The sequence below is a fragment of the Macadamia integrifolia genome, chromosome 6 (genome assembly GCF_013358625.1).
Source record: "Macadamia integrifolia cultivar HAES 741 chromosome 6, SCU_Mint_v3, whole genome shotgun sequence".
Classification (NCBI taxonomy): Eukaryota; Viridiplantae; Streptophyta; class Magnoliopsida; order Proteales; family Proteaceae; genus Macadamia; species Macadamia integrifolia.
The window spans coordinates 23,879,912-23,898,499 of NC_056562.1; the positions used below are offsets into that span (position 1 = coordinate 23,879,912).

The window sequence follows — 18,588 nt, forward strand, 5'->3', positions numbered from 1 at the left end:
ATTGAGGAGCCCCCCCCCCTTTCCCCCTCTTTTCTTTTGGGTGGTTCTGTCCATTAATCTAAAATCCAGACCTCTACATAGGAGATCTTAGGGCAAACGGTGAGTATGCTTGGCTTTCCAGGACCATAACATCTCTATATAATTATATTTAATACATTTAGTGAAAGATGGAATCGATGGCAAACATTATTAGTTGACCATCTATTCCCGTATTGCTCCTCTGGCAAGCAATTTGGGTTCCATTTCTTGACCCTATTTCAGATGTCTTGGGTGTTCCCTGAAGATGTGAAGAAGCTTTTATTTTTGGCATTTTGGGCCTTTTGGTAAGAAGGTAAAATTTTATGGAAATTGGCTGATCACTATTCCATGATGCATTTTGGGAAGAGAGATATTATGCTATTTCAAGATCCTCTCCCCCCCCTCCCCCCCTTCTCTCCCTCGAAATATACACGAGATGATAGACAAAATCAAAGCCAGATTTACTAATTGGGCAGAAGTGGATCTCAAAAATATTCCATCTGGACAGATTTACAGGCACTGGAAAAACCTGGAGAAATTTTTTTTGAAGGAGGCAATGGATATTCCTTATGTTATATTTGGTTGCAAAGAAAATTTAAAAGAAGAGAGAAAATTTTCAAATATAAAAAAGAAACTTTTGTAATCATTAGCCCATGTGATTGTATAATTTTATTTTATATTTTATAACAAAGGGTTTTGGATGCAAAGTAAAACGAAATTTAATAACCAGGAATAATTTGGAGTAAATGATATAGTCACATGGGAAAATAATTACGGAAATTTCACTTCTCTTCCCCTAAATTTCCCTTGCAACCAAACGGAGCCTTAGGGAACATGTCCTTTTTGGGAATTGGAGGTTTGTTATGTGGAACAATAGGTCATTGGAGTGTTTTCTGGCCCAGTGAGAGATGTTCACTGTACGAGAGCATAGCTGAAGCTTTATAGGTGAGATTCTACCACTGGAATAGGATTGATGAGAAGTTATGTTAATAGAACGAGGTGGCTGATTATTTTGGAAACAGGATGTTATGCATCCAAACATGTGTTCTGGGATAGGTATACACTCCTTTTTGAGTTTTTCACTTTGTTTTCTTGTTGGGTCTAGTACTCTTTTCAGACTTATGTTGCACTTGTGAGTCTGTTTCCCTCTAGGAAAGGTGTGGTACTAGACCTGATTGATATACTGGGGTGCTATTAAAATAAAACTTGCAGTTCCAGAGGAATCAATTGCTCTGAAACTTTTCTTCATTATTAGTTACTGTCAATATTCTTGAGAGTTTAGACAAACTAATTAATTAATGAAGGGCTAATAAAAAGATTATGGTTAATGGAGAACTTGCCATTCTGAACATTTGGATGTTGACTATATCAAAAATTTCTGAGGCCACTTGACTTCTTGGCCCTGTTACAGCTGGACTTCATTTTCAGATGTCAAAAAATAAGGATCTAACTGAATTTCTAATAAATATCTGCTTGAGATCCTGTTTATACAAGGTCTTTAAATAAATTCAGTAACTCTCTATTTGATCGAATAGATCTTTCAGCTTGCTGTTTTGAAGCATCTCTTCCAAGATATTATCATCAGGGACTCTTGATGAAGCATTCTTCCTCTCACCATGCATGTGCCTTGAATCAAAAACCAACTTTGATATCTTCTGCTTCTCAACCTGTGATTTGTACTTCTCCTCCTCCATTGTCCCAGATGTAATGAGATGATATGTATATACAAACCTTTTCTGGCCAAGTCTATATGCTCGGCTTATGGCCTGCCTCTCAACAGATGGATTCCAAACAATATCAAGTAGAACAACCCTTGAAGCTCCAATCAAATGTATACCCTCTGAACAAGCCTTTGTTGATGCAAGCATTATCCTTGCATCGCTTGCCGGGTCATTGAAGAGATTGATTGAGGACTGCCTCTGCTTTAACTCATCGTTTCCACCCATGTGCAATAATTCCTTCCCTTCAGTCCAACCAAAGTGTGAATGAAGTTGGTTCTTTATGAATTTCAATGGTTCAATGTATTGACTGAAAACCAAAACCCTCTCTTTCGTTGGCTCAATAAGCTGGATGAGTTCCATGAGGAACCTTGTTTTCACTCCTTCATTGAGTCTACCGCTTAAAGCTTTCCTTCCAAACAAATGAGCTTTGATGTTCAATATAGAAGGATGGACTGAAATTAAAGCCACCAGATGTTCTAGCTCAAATGTATTCGATATTCTTTTAACTGTATCAAGGAGATCCTTTTGCAAAGAGGTTGGACGTAAATAAATCGTCCAGTTCTTCAGTCCAGGAAGATTGTCTTTGAGTATGGTACCTCTATGAACATGCACAAAGGGAACAAGCATACCTCTAAGCTCCTGTAGCCCATCATCAGAAGATTTTCCAATAGAACTTGTTAGAGATGACCATTTCCCTTTTGACAGGATCACATCAGTAAACTTGGGCCTCACTAAGCACAAGGTGTTGTAGAGCTCTTGAAAATTATTCTGAAAAGGAGTTCCTGTGAGGATGATGCGTCTTTCGGTTTCTATTTTCGACAGAGCCTGAAAAATGCCAGTACGATTGTTACGAGGAGTATGGCCTTCATCAAGGATCAAAAGTCCAGGTTTCTCAAGAAGAATCTTCCCAATCTCCTTACTTAGGGTCTCCTTCCTTAGAGCGTTAGGTCCAATCTTTTGTCCTTTCTTACCTGCTTTGGCAAATCCTTTTCCAGCAAGTTGCTCAAAGAGACGATAACTAATCCCTAGGATGCTCTTCTGTGTTGACCACAAATACAACTTCAACATACGTTTCTGGTTCACACTTTGGCACCGCTGTGCCAAGCCAAGGACAAGTGCAATTTCTTGCCCAGAGATCTCACTCCTATTCAGATTATGAAATGGAATGCCAATTTCCCACTTTTTGAACTCTTCCTCCCAAGTGAGAAGAATGCTGCTTGGAGCAATAATCACTGGTCGGCAGTCTGGGTACACTTCAATGTATGTCTTGAGAAAGACAATGGTTAAGAGGGTCTTACCTGTTCCCGGAGCATGTGAAATCACACACCCACCCACACCATCCGAAGTTCTGCTCTTATTTAACATCTCAAGTTCAATGCCTCCCGCTAAGTTTTTCCACATAAACTCAAAACCATCACACTGGTGTGGATACAATTTCTTTCTAAGGCTAGGAATGATATCCCACACAGTGCCTTTATCAAAAATATGTGAATGCTGGGAAGCAACACCATCAGTGCAAAATTCAAGCTTATCCAACATATAGGCATCCCCTTCACCAGAATATGTTTGCTGTTGTGATCTCTCCAAAGGGCGTCTTCCCTATAACATGCAAAACACAATACATGAGTAAATGAAAGAGTCGTGGGTGTGGTTAATACACAAGTAAATGAAACAGTCATGTGTACATAACTAATCCTAAGTTTTTTCCCAAACAGAAGAGTGATTAGGGAAATGAGGTGAACGCTTGAAGATTTACAACGTGGGGGCATGTTGACCTAGACTATTTGTTAGGTAATAAAGGAGCTAATAGGATGTGTGTAAAAGAGGAATGATTCTTTAGACGGCCCACTTAGGAAGCCTTCATACAGCCTACATATCTGCCCCATGGCAGATCAGATGGGGGTGCCAAACTATAAGGCCAGCAGGTAGGACCTAGGGTCCCACACTCACATTTCAAGTTTCAGCTCAAATAGAGTCTGACCACGGGGCAAAATAAAGCTTTGAATACCCACTAAGAAATTTTTGTTTTTTGAAAAATGTTGAAAACAAACAGACGGCTTAAATACAAGGGGGAAAATGCCAATATGTGGGCCAGATGGCCTACTATGGAAATATTCACTGAATTTGGTTTGAGATTAAACACATGGCCAATCAAGAGCATCCCCTACCTAGCCAATGGTCAGAATTGCCATATCACCCTTCCACATGGCACAATTCAGTAGATCACACAGGAAGGCCTTCCAGTGTGGGATATACAAAGAAACTTTTGAATCCAAAACTAGCGTTTTAATCTCCCAGCCAATCCCATCATCTCCCAAGTCCAACAAAATTTGGATTCACTTGTACATGGCTCATTCTACATCCCCAATTTTCCCAGGATTGGAGATTGATATGGCAATAGAGTGAAAATCTTAAAGAGCCGTTAAAGTGAAAATGCATATCCATGTATATTCGCTGACTTGGCTATCTCACAGTAATATTTCTGATCAGTCACCTCGTTAAACTAATCCCTCCCATTCAATTCAGAATCAATTCTAAATAATTTAATGCATCTTTATAAGACACTGACTCTGTATAGTATGCATTCTTACAATGTAGAGTGTATTCCCAACATAGGAATGCAGTTCAGAATGGGCTGTTCTTGTCATCAACCAGAATGTGGAATGGCCTAACATAGAATGAGAATGCAGTTTGGAATGGGATATTCTTGTTCCCAGTCAGAATGCAGATTGGCCAACATAGCATGTTCCAGAAATGCTTGCACCCTCTAACATCCATATGTAGATCAATAGACAAAGCCCAGACCAAGTTTTTCTAGATCTGTTCATGGATGTTCAGATCCATATTATGATAATATTCAGCCCAGATATCCAGGCCTGTTATCTAATCTATCAGCAGAGATTTTAAGCCAGATTGTGGGGCCCATAGATCCCATGCTTGGAGAAGACTTTGAGGAATACTAAAACAGATTTGTTGGTCCCATTCTTGATTTGCGTGGAGATATTTTCTGGAACAGATATTGGCTCGTGTAGGTGGATTCTTCTAGAAGATTTTATTCGCCTTTAGGAGACAATCTTTTACTTTCTACTTTACTTAGTTTCCATACTTGCTATGTATTTATTAGCTAGATTCTATTTTGTATTCAATTGCTATTTGAGATGTAATCGTAGAATAGGATATTTCTAATTTCATTGTAATCAGTATTCCCACGCAACAGGAAGGTTTTTTATTCTATTAATACAAGCGAGGGGCTGTTACAGTTCCAATGATTTGAGTTTGAAAAAAAGAGAAATCTTGGCTTTGAAACCTTTGAGATGCAGCTGATGTTAGAGACAACCAGGTTGAGAGGCCCTAGTGGAGACAGGAAACGTTACCTTCTCTACGGTAGGTGAGATACCTGAATATCCTTCTTATTCCTTCTTCTCCTCTACCACCTTCTCCTTGTTTCTATTTTGTTTCACTGTTACTGAGACTCATTGGAGAGTATTGAGACCATCTGAAGAAGGTTATTGAAGTGCTGATACAGATCTGTTATTTATTCCATCATACCCTTTTAATGGCTTGAAAATTGGAGACAATGTCTTACCTGTGGGACCTTTGTTCTGCGTCTTTTGGGGCAGCAACAGAGACATAAAAGTGGGTTCCTTAACACCCAACCAGTGACCCGGGTTCAATTTTGGGTACGTTTCTTCCACAGACCTAGGATTCCTTATATGCTAGTTAGGTTGGATTTGGATATAAGCCGTAGTTGTTGATTTGGGAACCTTCTAATTTTGAGACCCCCTCATAACTTTCAATCCAGAATCAGAATTGGCTCTAAATGAGAAGTTCATATACTACTAATATCCTACAGTTGACCAAGGTTCAAATCTGATATCCAGATATTGTGTTTCTCTCTCTCTAAAATCTGGAACAATTGGTGTCTTGCAATCCCCGTTATGTCTTGGTTTCCTGGTCATTATAGTTTGGTGATTAGGACCCGACCACATCCATGAATGAGAATGCATACCAAACACTTTTTTTTTTTTTTATCTCAGAACGTGTTCTCGACCTAGGATGCATTTAAAGAATGCATACCAAACACAACCTTGTTATACCATACAAACATTAGAAAAACATTGTTGCATAAAATAATTCCAAACTTATGGCATTTCATATAGTTACAGACTTGCCCTTATTTTCGTCACAAGAAAGTAATGAAAAAGGGCCAATCTGATAATTAAATGTCATAACTTACCCATGACGGTAATATATATTTAATCTCAAGCCCCACGAAAGAGCAACACCTACATCGGAGTCCAATGTTCTCGTCAAGGGTCAGTTGATGCTTCCCTTGACTGCAAAGAGTAGCTGGATCTGTTTCAGTGTTAGGAATATTAATGTCTTCATCGTCAACCTGCAGACACCATCAGACCATTACATTAGAGCAGCTAGATATCAATTCATTATATGATGGGAAAGAACCAATTTTAGAATTCAACAAAGTTTGACATTAAGAAAATGTATTGAAATAGAGAGACCAAACAATTCAAACATAAAAAAGAACACTGTCACAGGACAACAAAAGCAATGAGAAATACAAAGGTTAAAATATTTCGCGTTTAACATTTAAACTATAGGACAATTGTCAAAGGCCTATTGTCCAGCTGTACAGAAGATGACCACCACAAGTTAATAAGGAAAATAATTAAGTTGCCTAGATAAATATGAAAACTGATAATGGAAGACATGCAGCAGAACATATTTGTCAAGGCATCGCCTAAGCGCCCGAGCGGGTTTCTGGGCAGTCACCCACCTTACTCTAACTTGACAATGCCAGCACCTTGAGATGCCTAGGAAAACAAGACATAACCAGGATCGCAGGACATCAATTATTATGTCTTGGTTCCCCGGGTGGTCAATTTTTTTATACTTACATTTTTTCCCTATAAATAATGTTGTTTCTAACTTTTTATTGGCTAGTGTACAAGTTTGTATATAGGTGAGAAGAATGGGAACATTTAGTACCAAAAAAAGAATAAATAAATAAATTTAGAAAGAAATTGAACTTCACTATTTCACTTCTCTTGTTTACTTTTAACTTCCCCCCACCTAACATAATGTTATTGCTGTACTATCGTAATGATGTTGTTAGATATAGTGGCAAATTAGAGCATAGATTCAATCTGCGTTGTTGTTGTTGTTGTTGTTGTAATGCTGTAAGGATAATTATATTATTGATATACTAGATATAATGGATACATAAATATATATATATATATATATAGGGCACCTAGGTGACAACTAAACGCTTTGACAACTATGTAGCAGACATGCTTTCCGCCCGCGATCTACAAAATAAACTTTCTGCCCTTGGGTATGGCATGGACCAATAAGGAGACCAAAATCAATGGACCAACCTAGGAAAATCATCTAGGAGATAAGTTGGATCCTAATCCAATTAACAAATCCTCTCAAAAGGCTAACAAAATTAATAGTTCTTAGGGGGAGAGAAAAATTTTGATCCAACTGTTAACTCCATCTTATTGGGTCAAATATTTGACAAAGAGATCTCTCTGGTGCAGTGTAAGTCTTCAATGAATCAAATCCAGTTCAGGACAACTATGCCTAATCTAACAGAAAACCTGAGGAAAGTTCTCTTGGAAAAACATGGCATCGTGTATAACAGTATAAGACATGTAATTACTAATATTTTCAAATCAATCCTACACTGTCCTTATGAAATGTCATCCAGCCACCGAAACAGGTGGGTTGGTCCTTTAACCCCGATAAAGACCCATTGGCTTATAAATATTTCACTCAACTTGGATGGTTGAAACAAGGAGTGTAACCCAAGACCAGGATGACCTAAGCACTAGTTATCTGCTTCCCAGAGTGGATTTGTTGGGGACGAATGCACAACCACGAGGAAGAAACCAAACAAACAATCACACACAGCATGAGGAATTTAATGCTGTTCAGACTAAATTCCTACATCCACCCGAGAGAACCAGAGATTTTTAACTGCCCAACATTCCACACCATACATCAGGGCTGGTCGCACAACGGTCCTATAGAATTTTCCCTTAAGCTTTAAAGAGATATGCCTGTCACATAACACTTCGGATGCACCTCTCCACTTCATCCATCCCACTTTAATTCTCCATGAAACATCATCCTCTATGTCACCATCTTTATGTATGGTTGACCCCAGATACCTAAAATAGTCACTTTGTGGAATCTCTCTCTCCTCTATTTTCACCATATCATTATCCATTGTAGAATGGGAAAAGTTATAGATCATATACTCCGTCTTCGATCTACCAATGTTAAAACCTCTTGTTTCCAAAGTAGATCTCCATCGCTCCAACTTAGTGTTACTCACTGCTTTAGATTCATCCACTAAAACGATGTCATCGGCAAAGAGCATACACTAGGGGACTTTATCTAAAATGCTCTTGGATAACTCATCCATGATAAGTGCAAATGGGTAGGGGCTTAAGGCCAATCCTTGATGTAACCCAATTGCAATTGGGAATTCCTTGCCTTGACCTCCCATAGATCTCACCCTAGTCACCACACCCTCATACATATCCTTAATTATATCCACATATGTACTCGGAACCTTTATCTATATAAGTACATGTCGTATTAAATCTCTAGGCACTCTGTTATATGCTTTTTCTAGATCAATGAAGACCATATGAAGATCCTTCTTATGAGATCTATAACTTTCCATGAGCCTCCTCAATAGATAGATAGCCTCTATTGTGGATCTACCTGGCATAAATCCAAATTGGTTCTCCGAGATCTTAGTTTCTCTTCTTAGGCGCACTTCAATGACCTTCTCCCATAATTTCATAGTATGACTCATTAGTTTTATGCTTCTATAGTTGTTACAACTCTAAATATCCCCTTTATTCTTGTAGACTGGGACCACAATGCTTCTCCTCCAATCATCCGGCACCTTACTTGTGCTCATAATCTTGTTAAACAACTTGGTTAACCAAACAACCCCACGAACTCCTAGGGTTTTCCACACAATCTACAGGGATCTCATCTGGGCCTGGTGTCTTGCCTACCTTCATCTTTCTCAAGACTGCAGTAACGTCTGCCATGCTAACCTTTTGTACATATCTATAGTGAATGGATTCCTATTGAGTAAAGCAAACATCCGGATCACTCGTACTCGGAGTATCTCCATTTAGTAGGGCACTAATATACTCATCCCATCTCTTACTAACACTTTTCCATCATTATCTTTGATACACCTTACCTGGTCGAAGTCTCTACTCTTCCTTTCTCTCATCTTTGCTATCTTATATATAGCTTTTTCCCCTTCTTTTGTGTTAAGTCTAGTATAGAGATCTTCATATTTCTTCGTCCTAGCCATCCCCACAATCCTTTTAGCATTGTCGTGAGCATTATAATACCTTTTCTTATCTTATGAATCTTCAGTCCTTTGCCATGTCTTAAAACACTCTTTCTTGGCCTTAGTGGCTGCTTGGACATCCTCATCTCACCACCATGTCTTCTTAGGGGCATGACGACCACCTTTTGCCTCCCCTAGAACTTCTTTAGCAACACTCTTAATACAAGTCATCATCGCGTTCCACATCACATTGGTCTCCTTCAAGGTCCCACTTTCCTTGTATGACCACCTTATCAGTAAATGTATTTAAGGGCTCACTTTCTAATCTCCACCACCTTATCTTAGAATCCTTAGGTACCCTCCTCCGATGCTTCTATGCACTGAGATACATATCCAGAACCACCAATCTCTGTCGGGTGGTAAGACTCTCCCCAGGGATAACCTTACAGTCCGTACACAACAATCTGTTTGCCCTTTTTGTTAACAAGAAATTTATTTCGCTGGCGTGATTCTCACTTTTGTAAGCAACTAGGTGCTCTTCTCTTTTTGCGAAGAACCAGAGATTTTTCACTATGCTAGAAAAAACTCTCCACTTCACAAAGTGATCACCCCTTGCTTGTGTCTAGGCTTTTCCTCACAAGACAATATATAGGAAACCCTAAAAACCTTAATCCCCACAAAATTACAATTTTACCTTTGTACAAATAATGGACCCAAAACCTGACCCGATCACAAATATAGACCTAAGCATAATAATTATGTGGACCGCAGAATACAAGACACACCAACCCCAACAACATCAATAGGATGCCTTGCACATTTACATTGGTCATTGGATTAGTTCTCAGCCAAGAGTGCCAACTGGTTTCATTGAGAAGCTCAATGAAGTGAAGCACTGTTACCCCACTTAGAATAAGTACAACTCACAACTCTCAAAAGAAGTTGAGCCGCAAGGGAACCAAATTTATCTCACTCTTGGAGAAGTGCACCTTTGTGATTAAACACAATGAAGGAATTGAGAATACAATGGTTTAAGCAATTAGATTGGTAGTGAATGTAATCAACATGATGGCACCATTGCTGCCAAGTTACTGGCTTCAACTTACCCATGAGATACTACCCTTCTTAAAAGATTTAACAAAATTCATTCTGATCTTTTAATGGCAGAGAGAGCAACTTATTTGGACTTCTTTATTCATGATGGCTACCTATTCAAGGGTACTATATTGTACCCACCCAACATTCTGGAACTGCATGCTAGATGGCGATACAACATCCACTCAATTTTCTAGAATGGCACACTTCATACATGTAACTTCCATGCAATTTACATTTCTACACTCTTCATTTAAGATGTGGTCCATTCACAAGGGCTGCCACTCGGGCATTCACTATTTTCTTGGATAGGGATGCAAAATTCATGAGCAATTTTTGGCATACATCAATGCATATAACTAAGGAAGAATTTCTATCCCAATCGAATTGACACATGAAGGTCATCAAAAGGAGATTGGGCAATTAATTGGTGCTTAGTAAGTGGTAATTCTACACTATTGAACACTATAGGTACAAGTGAATGAATTTTTGCACGCCAGTTTGGTCAATTGATTGACGGGTAATAGCTCTTTTTGGAAGCTGACCGATTTGGGTCCGTTATCAATAAAAGCAAGACAAAGTAAGGAATCCAAAGACTTTCCCAAAAACATAAAAGAGCTTTGTTAAGAAGTGAGACGAAAGATGGCGATCAGCAACACATCATACAAATCTATAACGACTCATTGTTGTTTACTGAACCCACTAAGAGTGGTATGGTGATGATCTGAAGGAATAGGGCCTGACCACTATCCCATACGAATCTAAGAGAAGCTTTACTTGAGAACTTCTAGTCCACGCAATGTTATAAGAACAAAAGATCCATTATTGATGCAGGATAGGATTAACAGTCCATGGTGACAAAGGAAAGTAAAAAATAAATAGATAAGGGTTACTATGAAAGTAACAGGGCATGAAGCACAAAGGAATTTAAAAATAAATATTAAACAATTTCAAATATGGTTGCATATTGCTCAGAGAAGGATGTAGGATTTTAAGGGAGAAACCATATAACTCTTATCAGATTCAAATATAAATCCAAACTAATTCACCAATGAAAGGGGAAAAAGGAAAGGAAAGAAAAGAAAATGGCAATCCAAACTATATCGAACTTGAAACAATAATATATTAGCCTATTAGGAGATGATACATTACACGGCTGGTGTTGCCAAATTTTATCTCACCTCTACATGAGGCAGCTGACTAAGGTTGTGTTTTCAAGAGGGAACTAATTCTTTACCAGTATTAGCAATCAACCAGAAAGTATCACAGATACTGTTATTGAAACTTATAAAATAGTGATTGGATAAGAAAAAGACCAAAAATTAAGCAGATTGAAAGGATTCTGGATTAATAAATATTCTGGTTCAAGAAAAGCAACTATTAATAGCTTCAATTAAAGAAACAGAAGTTCAATAGAGAATTGACAACCAAGACTAAACAGGAAATAGAATATCTCAGATCAATGAAATATCCGAGATAAAACACCGGCAGTATTATGTAATAAGCAGAAGCTGACGCAAAACATCAGCAATATGTCTTAATAAAAGCCTGGTCACAGCCTAGGAGCACCAAGGTACGATCAAGTTTTGAACACAATCTCATAATAGCAATGCACAAAGCGCACACTCACCAGGAGGTCTTGAATTCGAGTCTCCTGGCTGTTAGCTCCCCCCTCCCTTTCTATAGTGTACCTATCTAGAAAAAAATTCTCATTTATAACCAAAGTTGTCATGGCACCAAGATGAGCCAAAAGGACTTGGACTTGGGCCTTCTGTGAGTTCCATTTTGAAGCCTCTACCGTTAGTATCCTCTGGACCTGTGGCTATTGGTGGACAGATGAAAAATCTTATAGTTGGTGACACTGATTAGCTACCATTAAACCACGGTATTAAGCAAAGAAGGTTAGAATCTTGATATTTCAGATGCACTTTAATTTTGTAATTAATCATGGGCTTATTGTGGGCCTCCAATAGGACTTGGACTTGCACTTGGGCCTTAAAGATTTAAGAGAGCTCCATCTTAGCATCCTTCATTTGTATCCTTGGCCCATTGTTGGTGTCCCCGTGGTTTTTCCCCTTCTCCAATGCCTAGGGTCACCTAGAAGCCGTTACAACTTTGCATCCTAGATATATGTACTAGTTACCACAGTATTAAACAAAGAAAATCAGAATCCGTTTACATTTTTATTTAGGAGTTCTGTCAGTAATTATTTTTAGGAAAGGTTTTATTTTAAGAATTAGAGGATTAAATGAGAGTAATAAGAGTAGGATCTCTTTCTATACCAAGTAATTTAGAAGTCTTTAAACAGGTTTATGTCCTAATGTTTTGGGTCGAATTAATTATTGAAAAGTTGATTACCAAAGGTATGAATTTGAAAAGAACAAGCTCAGCTTGCCTCGGGAATATCTTAATCGATCTTGTTATCTCAACTCAGCTCAACTCAACTAAACCTTATCCCAACTAAATGGGATCAGTGAAATGGATTATGTTTCACCATATTCAAATCTACTAGTGAACAACCCAAATCCCTGCATGCCTTTTCTTACACTTCTCCCAAAGTGACTTTAAGCCTGCCTCTTGCTCTTGTTGCTTCTGCAATCTATTCTCCTAAACCTCCTCTTATTTATTTCTATTCTTACTTAAATAACAAGAATTCCATTTGTATGTATTCTCACTTCTTTCAGCTCTATATCTCTTAATATTTATTAAATCCAGAATGAAGTTAAATCCCCATTAAGTTGGGATAAGGCTTTGGTTGTTGTTGTTGCCAGAATAAAGTTAAATCTTAATCCCAATTATATTTTACTATTTCCAGAACATAAACCCAATATCAGCACCAAAATACACATCCATAGCCAACCTGAAATCTCAACCCCCTAAGATCCAAAGTAGATGATGATGTACTGTTCTTTCAGGTTCAACCACCTAACTGAATGAGAAGCCCATAAAACCCCTCCTAACCTGAATCCATTCTACTAATTTTAAGCACAAAGTTGCAATCTAATACCGTCTCAATTCAGCTCTAGCTTGGCTATTCCTTTGAACCTAATTTCTTTTGTTCTGTTAAACATTCCCTGATAGCTCAGTAGGCATTTGAAGAATTTCATAAACAAGATCTACATTCATAGTTTTATTATTAGTTTTGTCAACTTTTCTTATGTAAAGGGATTCGGGGATAAATTTCAACAATAAGATAAATCTGAAGGCTTTTTGATTATTAACAAGCATTGTATTTAGAGAAGCCCGGCCAGAACAGTTGCAGTAGATATATTGTAAAAAATATATCTTTATAAAAGGATCAAGCTTTAAACCTCGATCTCAACGTAAAGGTGGCTCTCATTCGAGAGATAGACTCCTTGCATTGAAAGTGGGTCCCAACTAGGCCAAAATTCAGGCCAGTTGAATAGGTCTCAGTATCCCTACCAAAAAGAATAAGCCTCAATGTACAATAAATTGGACTGGATTGCAAGGATCCATGTAGCCGACTCATTTAGTCGGGATAAGGCTGAGTTGTTGTTGTACAATAAATTGGACTCATAGTTGTCAAGAAGTCCAGATGCCGTGGTCACCTTGTTAGTGTTGCCTTGCGTCCAGATCCCCTCCAATGCCTTGGGTCACCTAGATGCCGTAGCAACTATGATTGGACTCCTTATAATAAAGAAAAAAAAATTATATGTAAAACCTAAATTAATCATTGTTGATATCTTCTTATATGGTAATACTGATCTCATCATATATATACTTTTAACAGCAAGAACCTTTTGGTCTGTGATTGTGCATTAATAATTGGCATACTACAGGATAGAAGTGATAAAGGATGATTTTTTTTTTCTTAAGTTGAATATGTCAAGTTGGAAGTTTTGTCTTGTTAGCTTATGTTTATGCTAAACTTACCAGAGAAGAACCAAAGGAACCAATCGCACTGGAATTAAGAGCAAAATCAAACTCCGCCCACAACTGATCCAGTTCTTTGTCATAATCAGACTTCTCCTGTACTATGGGCTTCTCAATTCCAAAAGAGAACTTTAATGGAAGCTTCGTCTCAACCACAGGTATATGTAATTCTTGTTTGGGAATGTGATATTTAGAAGTTAACTTTTCCAAAAGCGCTTCCCCTTCCTCCTTATCCCAAATGAAATTTAACAGCGCTGTGAAAATCTGGTCAAAATCTTTTGGTGCATGGACACGCTTTCTCTTAGTGGACTTTCCAACTCTCTCTTCCTTTTTTCCCCCAACTTCATTTTGCGCACGATCATGACCGTAGTTGTTATCATCAGTGCCATTATGTTTAACCACTTTGCGGATACCATTGTCTCTGTCGCTTTCATCAATGCTTCTGGTTTCATCATCATCATCCTCATCATTCTCAGTATAAGAGTTATCCTCCTCCACATCAAAACAAATTGGACGACTCAAAGTTCCACGCTTTTTCTGCTTGTTCTCAGAGCTTGAACCAGTGTGTGATCGAGTTCTCTGTGCTACACATTTCCCCCAAGAAACTGAATGGGGTGTGCCCTCCTCATTGTCAGAAGGCATCAGAATATCCAACCCAGAATATCTCCTTCTCTTTATCTGAGACATATGCTTCTCTTCCTCAGCATCTTTCCAGTAAGAAGTTGATTCCTCTATAGGGGAATCATTCTTTCCATAATTCTCGTCACTACAATCATCAATGTAAACACTTACATCACCAGAGGATTGGGATTCAATCAAATCAATGGTAACTGTATCAATATTAGGGCCATTTTGACACCCAAACCCTGTCATTCGAGGCTCTACCAATCTCTCTTTCCATTTTCCAACAACAGTTCTTTCCCTAGCAATTTCAGAATCTGTCGTGTCTTCATTGTCTTCATCTACACTGGAAGAACTTGATGGCTCTCCATGGGACTTGTCTATTACAAAATCCTCATCTTCTGAATCGTCATTCGTTTCACTGTCATCAGTAGATGACTCGCAAGAACAATCATTTTGGCTAGTTGCAATCTTAGCATCAGCATTGTTTTCCACGTCTTCGTCATCAGTGGAAGAACTTGATAGCTCTCTGTGGGACTTATTCATTCCCAAATCCTCATCAACAAAATCATCATTCTTGCTACTTGCAATCTTGACATTGGCATTGTTTTCATCGTCTTCGGCTTCAGTTGAAGAACTTGATAGCTCTCTCTGGGACTTATTTATTCCCAAATCCTCATCAACAGAATCTTGATTCTTGCTGCTGTCATCACAAGATGTTTGGGTCTCATCTAGATCAATACAAACAAACTTCTGAACATCCCCCTCCTGAACGCAATTTGATCGAGTTCTCCTGGCAGCACAATTATATGGAGCAACAGCTCCCTCCCCATCACTATCTCCCTTTGTTTCTTCTTCTTCTTGATGGATGTTAGTTTGAACTACATTGTCATCCTTCGCGACATGTAATATTGAATCCCCTTTCCTCCCCAAGTCAGAATTCTCTAAGCTATCAGAATCGGAAGCTCCCTCTTCAGCACCACCTCGACCTCTGCGTTCTTCTTCATCATCGTCGCTGTCAAGAACAAAAATAACAGGTTCATCATTTTCTGTATTCCGCTTCCGTCTCCCATACCCTAATTCTGGAGAAAACCAATCCTTGCCTCCATCTCCTGCAGGCCCCTTTCTCTCCCTACTGCTACTGCATCCCTTCAAAGGCACAGTACCGCCTTCCCTCCTATTCTCTCCAATAGACGCACTTCCATTAATCACTACAGCATGAGACCTAGTTCTCTTAGCAATGTAATGGGCAGAATCTTCCGCCATTCTGCTTTTCCTCTTAGTGTGATCTTTCTTACTGCGACTCCCACCATCAGCGCCAGACAAACTCTCCTCTCTGAATGTGGTGTGAGACTTACTTCTCTTCACTACACAGTAGAAAGGATCCATCACCAGAACAAGAAAAAATCCGTTTTTTCAAGCAAATTAAGCAAAAAACCTGTAGCGTAATCGAAAACGAATTGATGATTAAGAAGAGACAGAGTAACGAAGTACACAAATACATAGATATGATCAAAAGCGATTACATACCTTCTTCGCCGATTAAAAACCGGCTGAGACCTCCGGTGAAACAACGAGTTGCAGCGGCGACGGTACTATAATAGAAACAATATTAAGGGGAGAAATAAAAGAGCGCGAAGTCGAGAAGGCAATGAAGCCGAGGAAGACGAGACGACTCGCGCATGCTCATCATTCTTACTATTTCTACCATCAAATCTCGGAACTGCCCTCTTAACGTTACAATTAATTACTTTGATTGCTTTTTCTCCACTTCCCAAAACAAGAAGCCTAAACGGTAGGGTGGCCCTTTGTGTCTTATCCTATTAAGTTCTGTTTGATACCCAAGATTAAAAGAAAAAGGAAAGATATAAAAATTGTACTATGATAATATTTGGTGGTTATTTAGTTTTAGAAACCACGTTTCATGTAAAAAATAAAATTTTTAGTTTTTCTATCAAAATGTAATTTTAAAATAAAAAATAGTATTTGATAAAATTGTTTTAGGAACAATTACCCTAGTTGTTAATTTTTTTATTTTATATCTAGAACGAAACCGAAATGATAGAATAAAGTTTCGTCTTTTCATTATTTTGCGTTTCTAGCATTTTTTTTCCTTTTCGTTTCTAAAAAAATCGAAAAACACCAAGTTGACACCAAATACTTTATTCCATATTTTTTTTTTTGTTTCTATAGAACGAAAAAACATAAAAAATGTTCTACTGAATGACTACCAAACGTAATCTATTTCTTTAGTTTGAAAAATTTTCATTGTCTTTAGTATGTATCAAATTAGGAGAAGATTCTTTTTTTGAATTTCTAATTTCACTTTGAGAATAAAGTTTTCTTTCTCCTCATCAAAAAGTCTTACCTAAAATACAAGAAAACATGAGAAAATAAAAAAACTTTGCTTTTCTGCTCTTGATAACTAAATAGATATAATATTTGTTATTTTCTTATTATTTTATTTTTATTCTTTCCTTCTCTGTTTTTAGATTTATTTTTGTTTTCTTCCCTTGGCTACCAAACACAATCCTATAAATAAAATAATAGTCCATCGGTCCATCCAAACAAGAGCTTTTACTAATTCTCCCATTGGCTCCCACATTGAGTGCGGCCACACTGTCTTCTACGAACCCTCTCCACCTCTTGTAATACTTGATTAGCTGGGGCTTAGCAAATAGTAACGTTCCTTCGAGTAGCTGTGTACAGGTAAGACATTAGGACTAGGGTTGAGGAGTGTAGGAAAGTTTGAAAGTTTGCCCCCGCAATGAGTAGGATTTTGATTCGATGTGGTGCCTTGACATGACAATGCCATTTTCATACGTTAGATTGGGATCAAATTGGAAATGTGGACGTTACATTAAGTGGAATGTTATGAATGATACTGATCAGACTGTTGAAAAACTTTTAACTAATATAGGGGTAGATTGGTTAATTCCACACTTATAAGGTAGATTATGCCAATTGCCATATTTAATACATCATTAATGGTTAGTGTTAATGGTTAGTGTTAATGCGGTACCTCCCTATTTATTGAGAATTTTCTTGTTGACACCAAGTTGCCACTTCGGGAAGCGCCTTGGGCGACGGCGTGGTGGTGGCTGGTTGGCTGGCTGCTAGTGCACAGCAGTAGAGTGGTTGTTCTTTTTGACACCAAGGTTACCACTTTGGGAAAAACCTTTTGGCGTGGTGGTGGGTGCTATAGCATTAGGGTGCTTGTTTTTTCTTTACCACTCCGGAAAAAGTCTTGTGGATAGGGTGGTTGTGACGAACACTAGCATAACTTAGTGGTGACAACTTTAACTTGAAAAGTCTGACACATAGGAGAGGAGATTATTCGCTATTAGATGAATACATCTTATTATTTCCCCCTCACACCCCCACCCCTTAATTGTTCTTAATTTTTTTTTTTCCACATCCATACCTACGTTATAGAAGGGCACCACAACTTCATCAATTGCTGCCTTTCCTTCAGTTGGGATGCCAACAATTAATGGCCTATGGACCCTCAATAGGATCTAACCAAAAAATTATTACCACTTTTGGTATGGACTAGACGTAATCTCGCAAACTATGTGGACTAGACCTACTGTATCTGTGTATAGGTTAGATATTAGGGGCCCGTTTGATTTTTTTTCCAGAATATGTTTTTCCATTTTTCTATGTTCATAAACGGAAAAACACCCCAAAAACCGTTTGGTTTTTTCTATTTCGTTTTCACTTGTTTTTTTAAAATAGAAATAGAAATTTATGCCTATTTATGTGTCTAGAAACAAGAATGGAGAAACAAGTCAAACTTGTTTTTCTGCTTCTAGAAACAAGTTGAAGGGACAAAAATTGTAAAAAACCTGATATATCACTCAACCTACCCCAACCCCAACTCATTGT

General features: G+C 38.1%; 1 protein-coding gene across 2 annotated transcripts; it reads right to left on the reverse strand.

The window, feature by feature from the left end:
- Positions 1 to 1,295: 1,295 nt before the first annotated feature.
- On the reverse strand, positions 1,296 to 16,387 carry LOC122080821 (SNF2 domain-containing protein CLASSY 3-like). 2 transcript variants are annotated; one of them, XM_042647682.1, is made up of 4 exons: positions 16,231 to 16,387; positions 14,080 to 16,138; positions 5,977 to 6,135; positions 1,296 to 3,338 (listed from the first exon to the last, which is right to left on the reverse strand). In XM_042647682.1, exons 2-4 carry the CDS (start codon positions 16,087 to 16,089, stop codon positions 1,527 to 1,529), a joined length of 3,981 nt encoding a protein of 1,326 aa, XP_042503616.1. In that variant the 5' UTR covers positions 16,090 to 16,138; positions 16,231 to 16,387; the 3' UTR covers positions 1,296 to 1,526. The 2 variants fall into 2 exon arrangements, with proteins under 2 accessions (XP_042503616.1, XP_042503617.1); XM_042647683.1 differs by having other exon boundaries at positions 14,080 to 16,067; positions 16,231 to 16,383.
- Between the last annotated feature and the right edge of the window lie 2,201 nt (positions 16,388 to 18,588).

Bases quoted from the DNA above. Each gene is read 5' to 3' on its own strand.
- LOC122080821 (XM_042647682.1), bottom strand. From the start codon at position 16,089: ATGGATCCTTTCTACTGTGTAGTGAAGAGAAGTAAGTCTCACACCACA. The intron at 6,136-14,079 runs GTAAGTTTAGCA...TGGTGTCTGCAG, and splicing joins GTTCCTTTGGTTCTTCTCTG to GTTGACGATGAAGACATTAA. The intron at 3,339-5,976 runs GTAAGTTATGAC...TGCATGTTATAG, and splicing joins AATATATATTACCGTCATGG to GGAAGACGCCCTTTGGAGAG.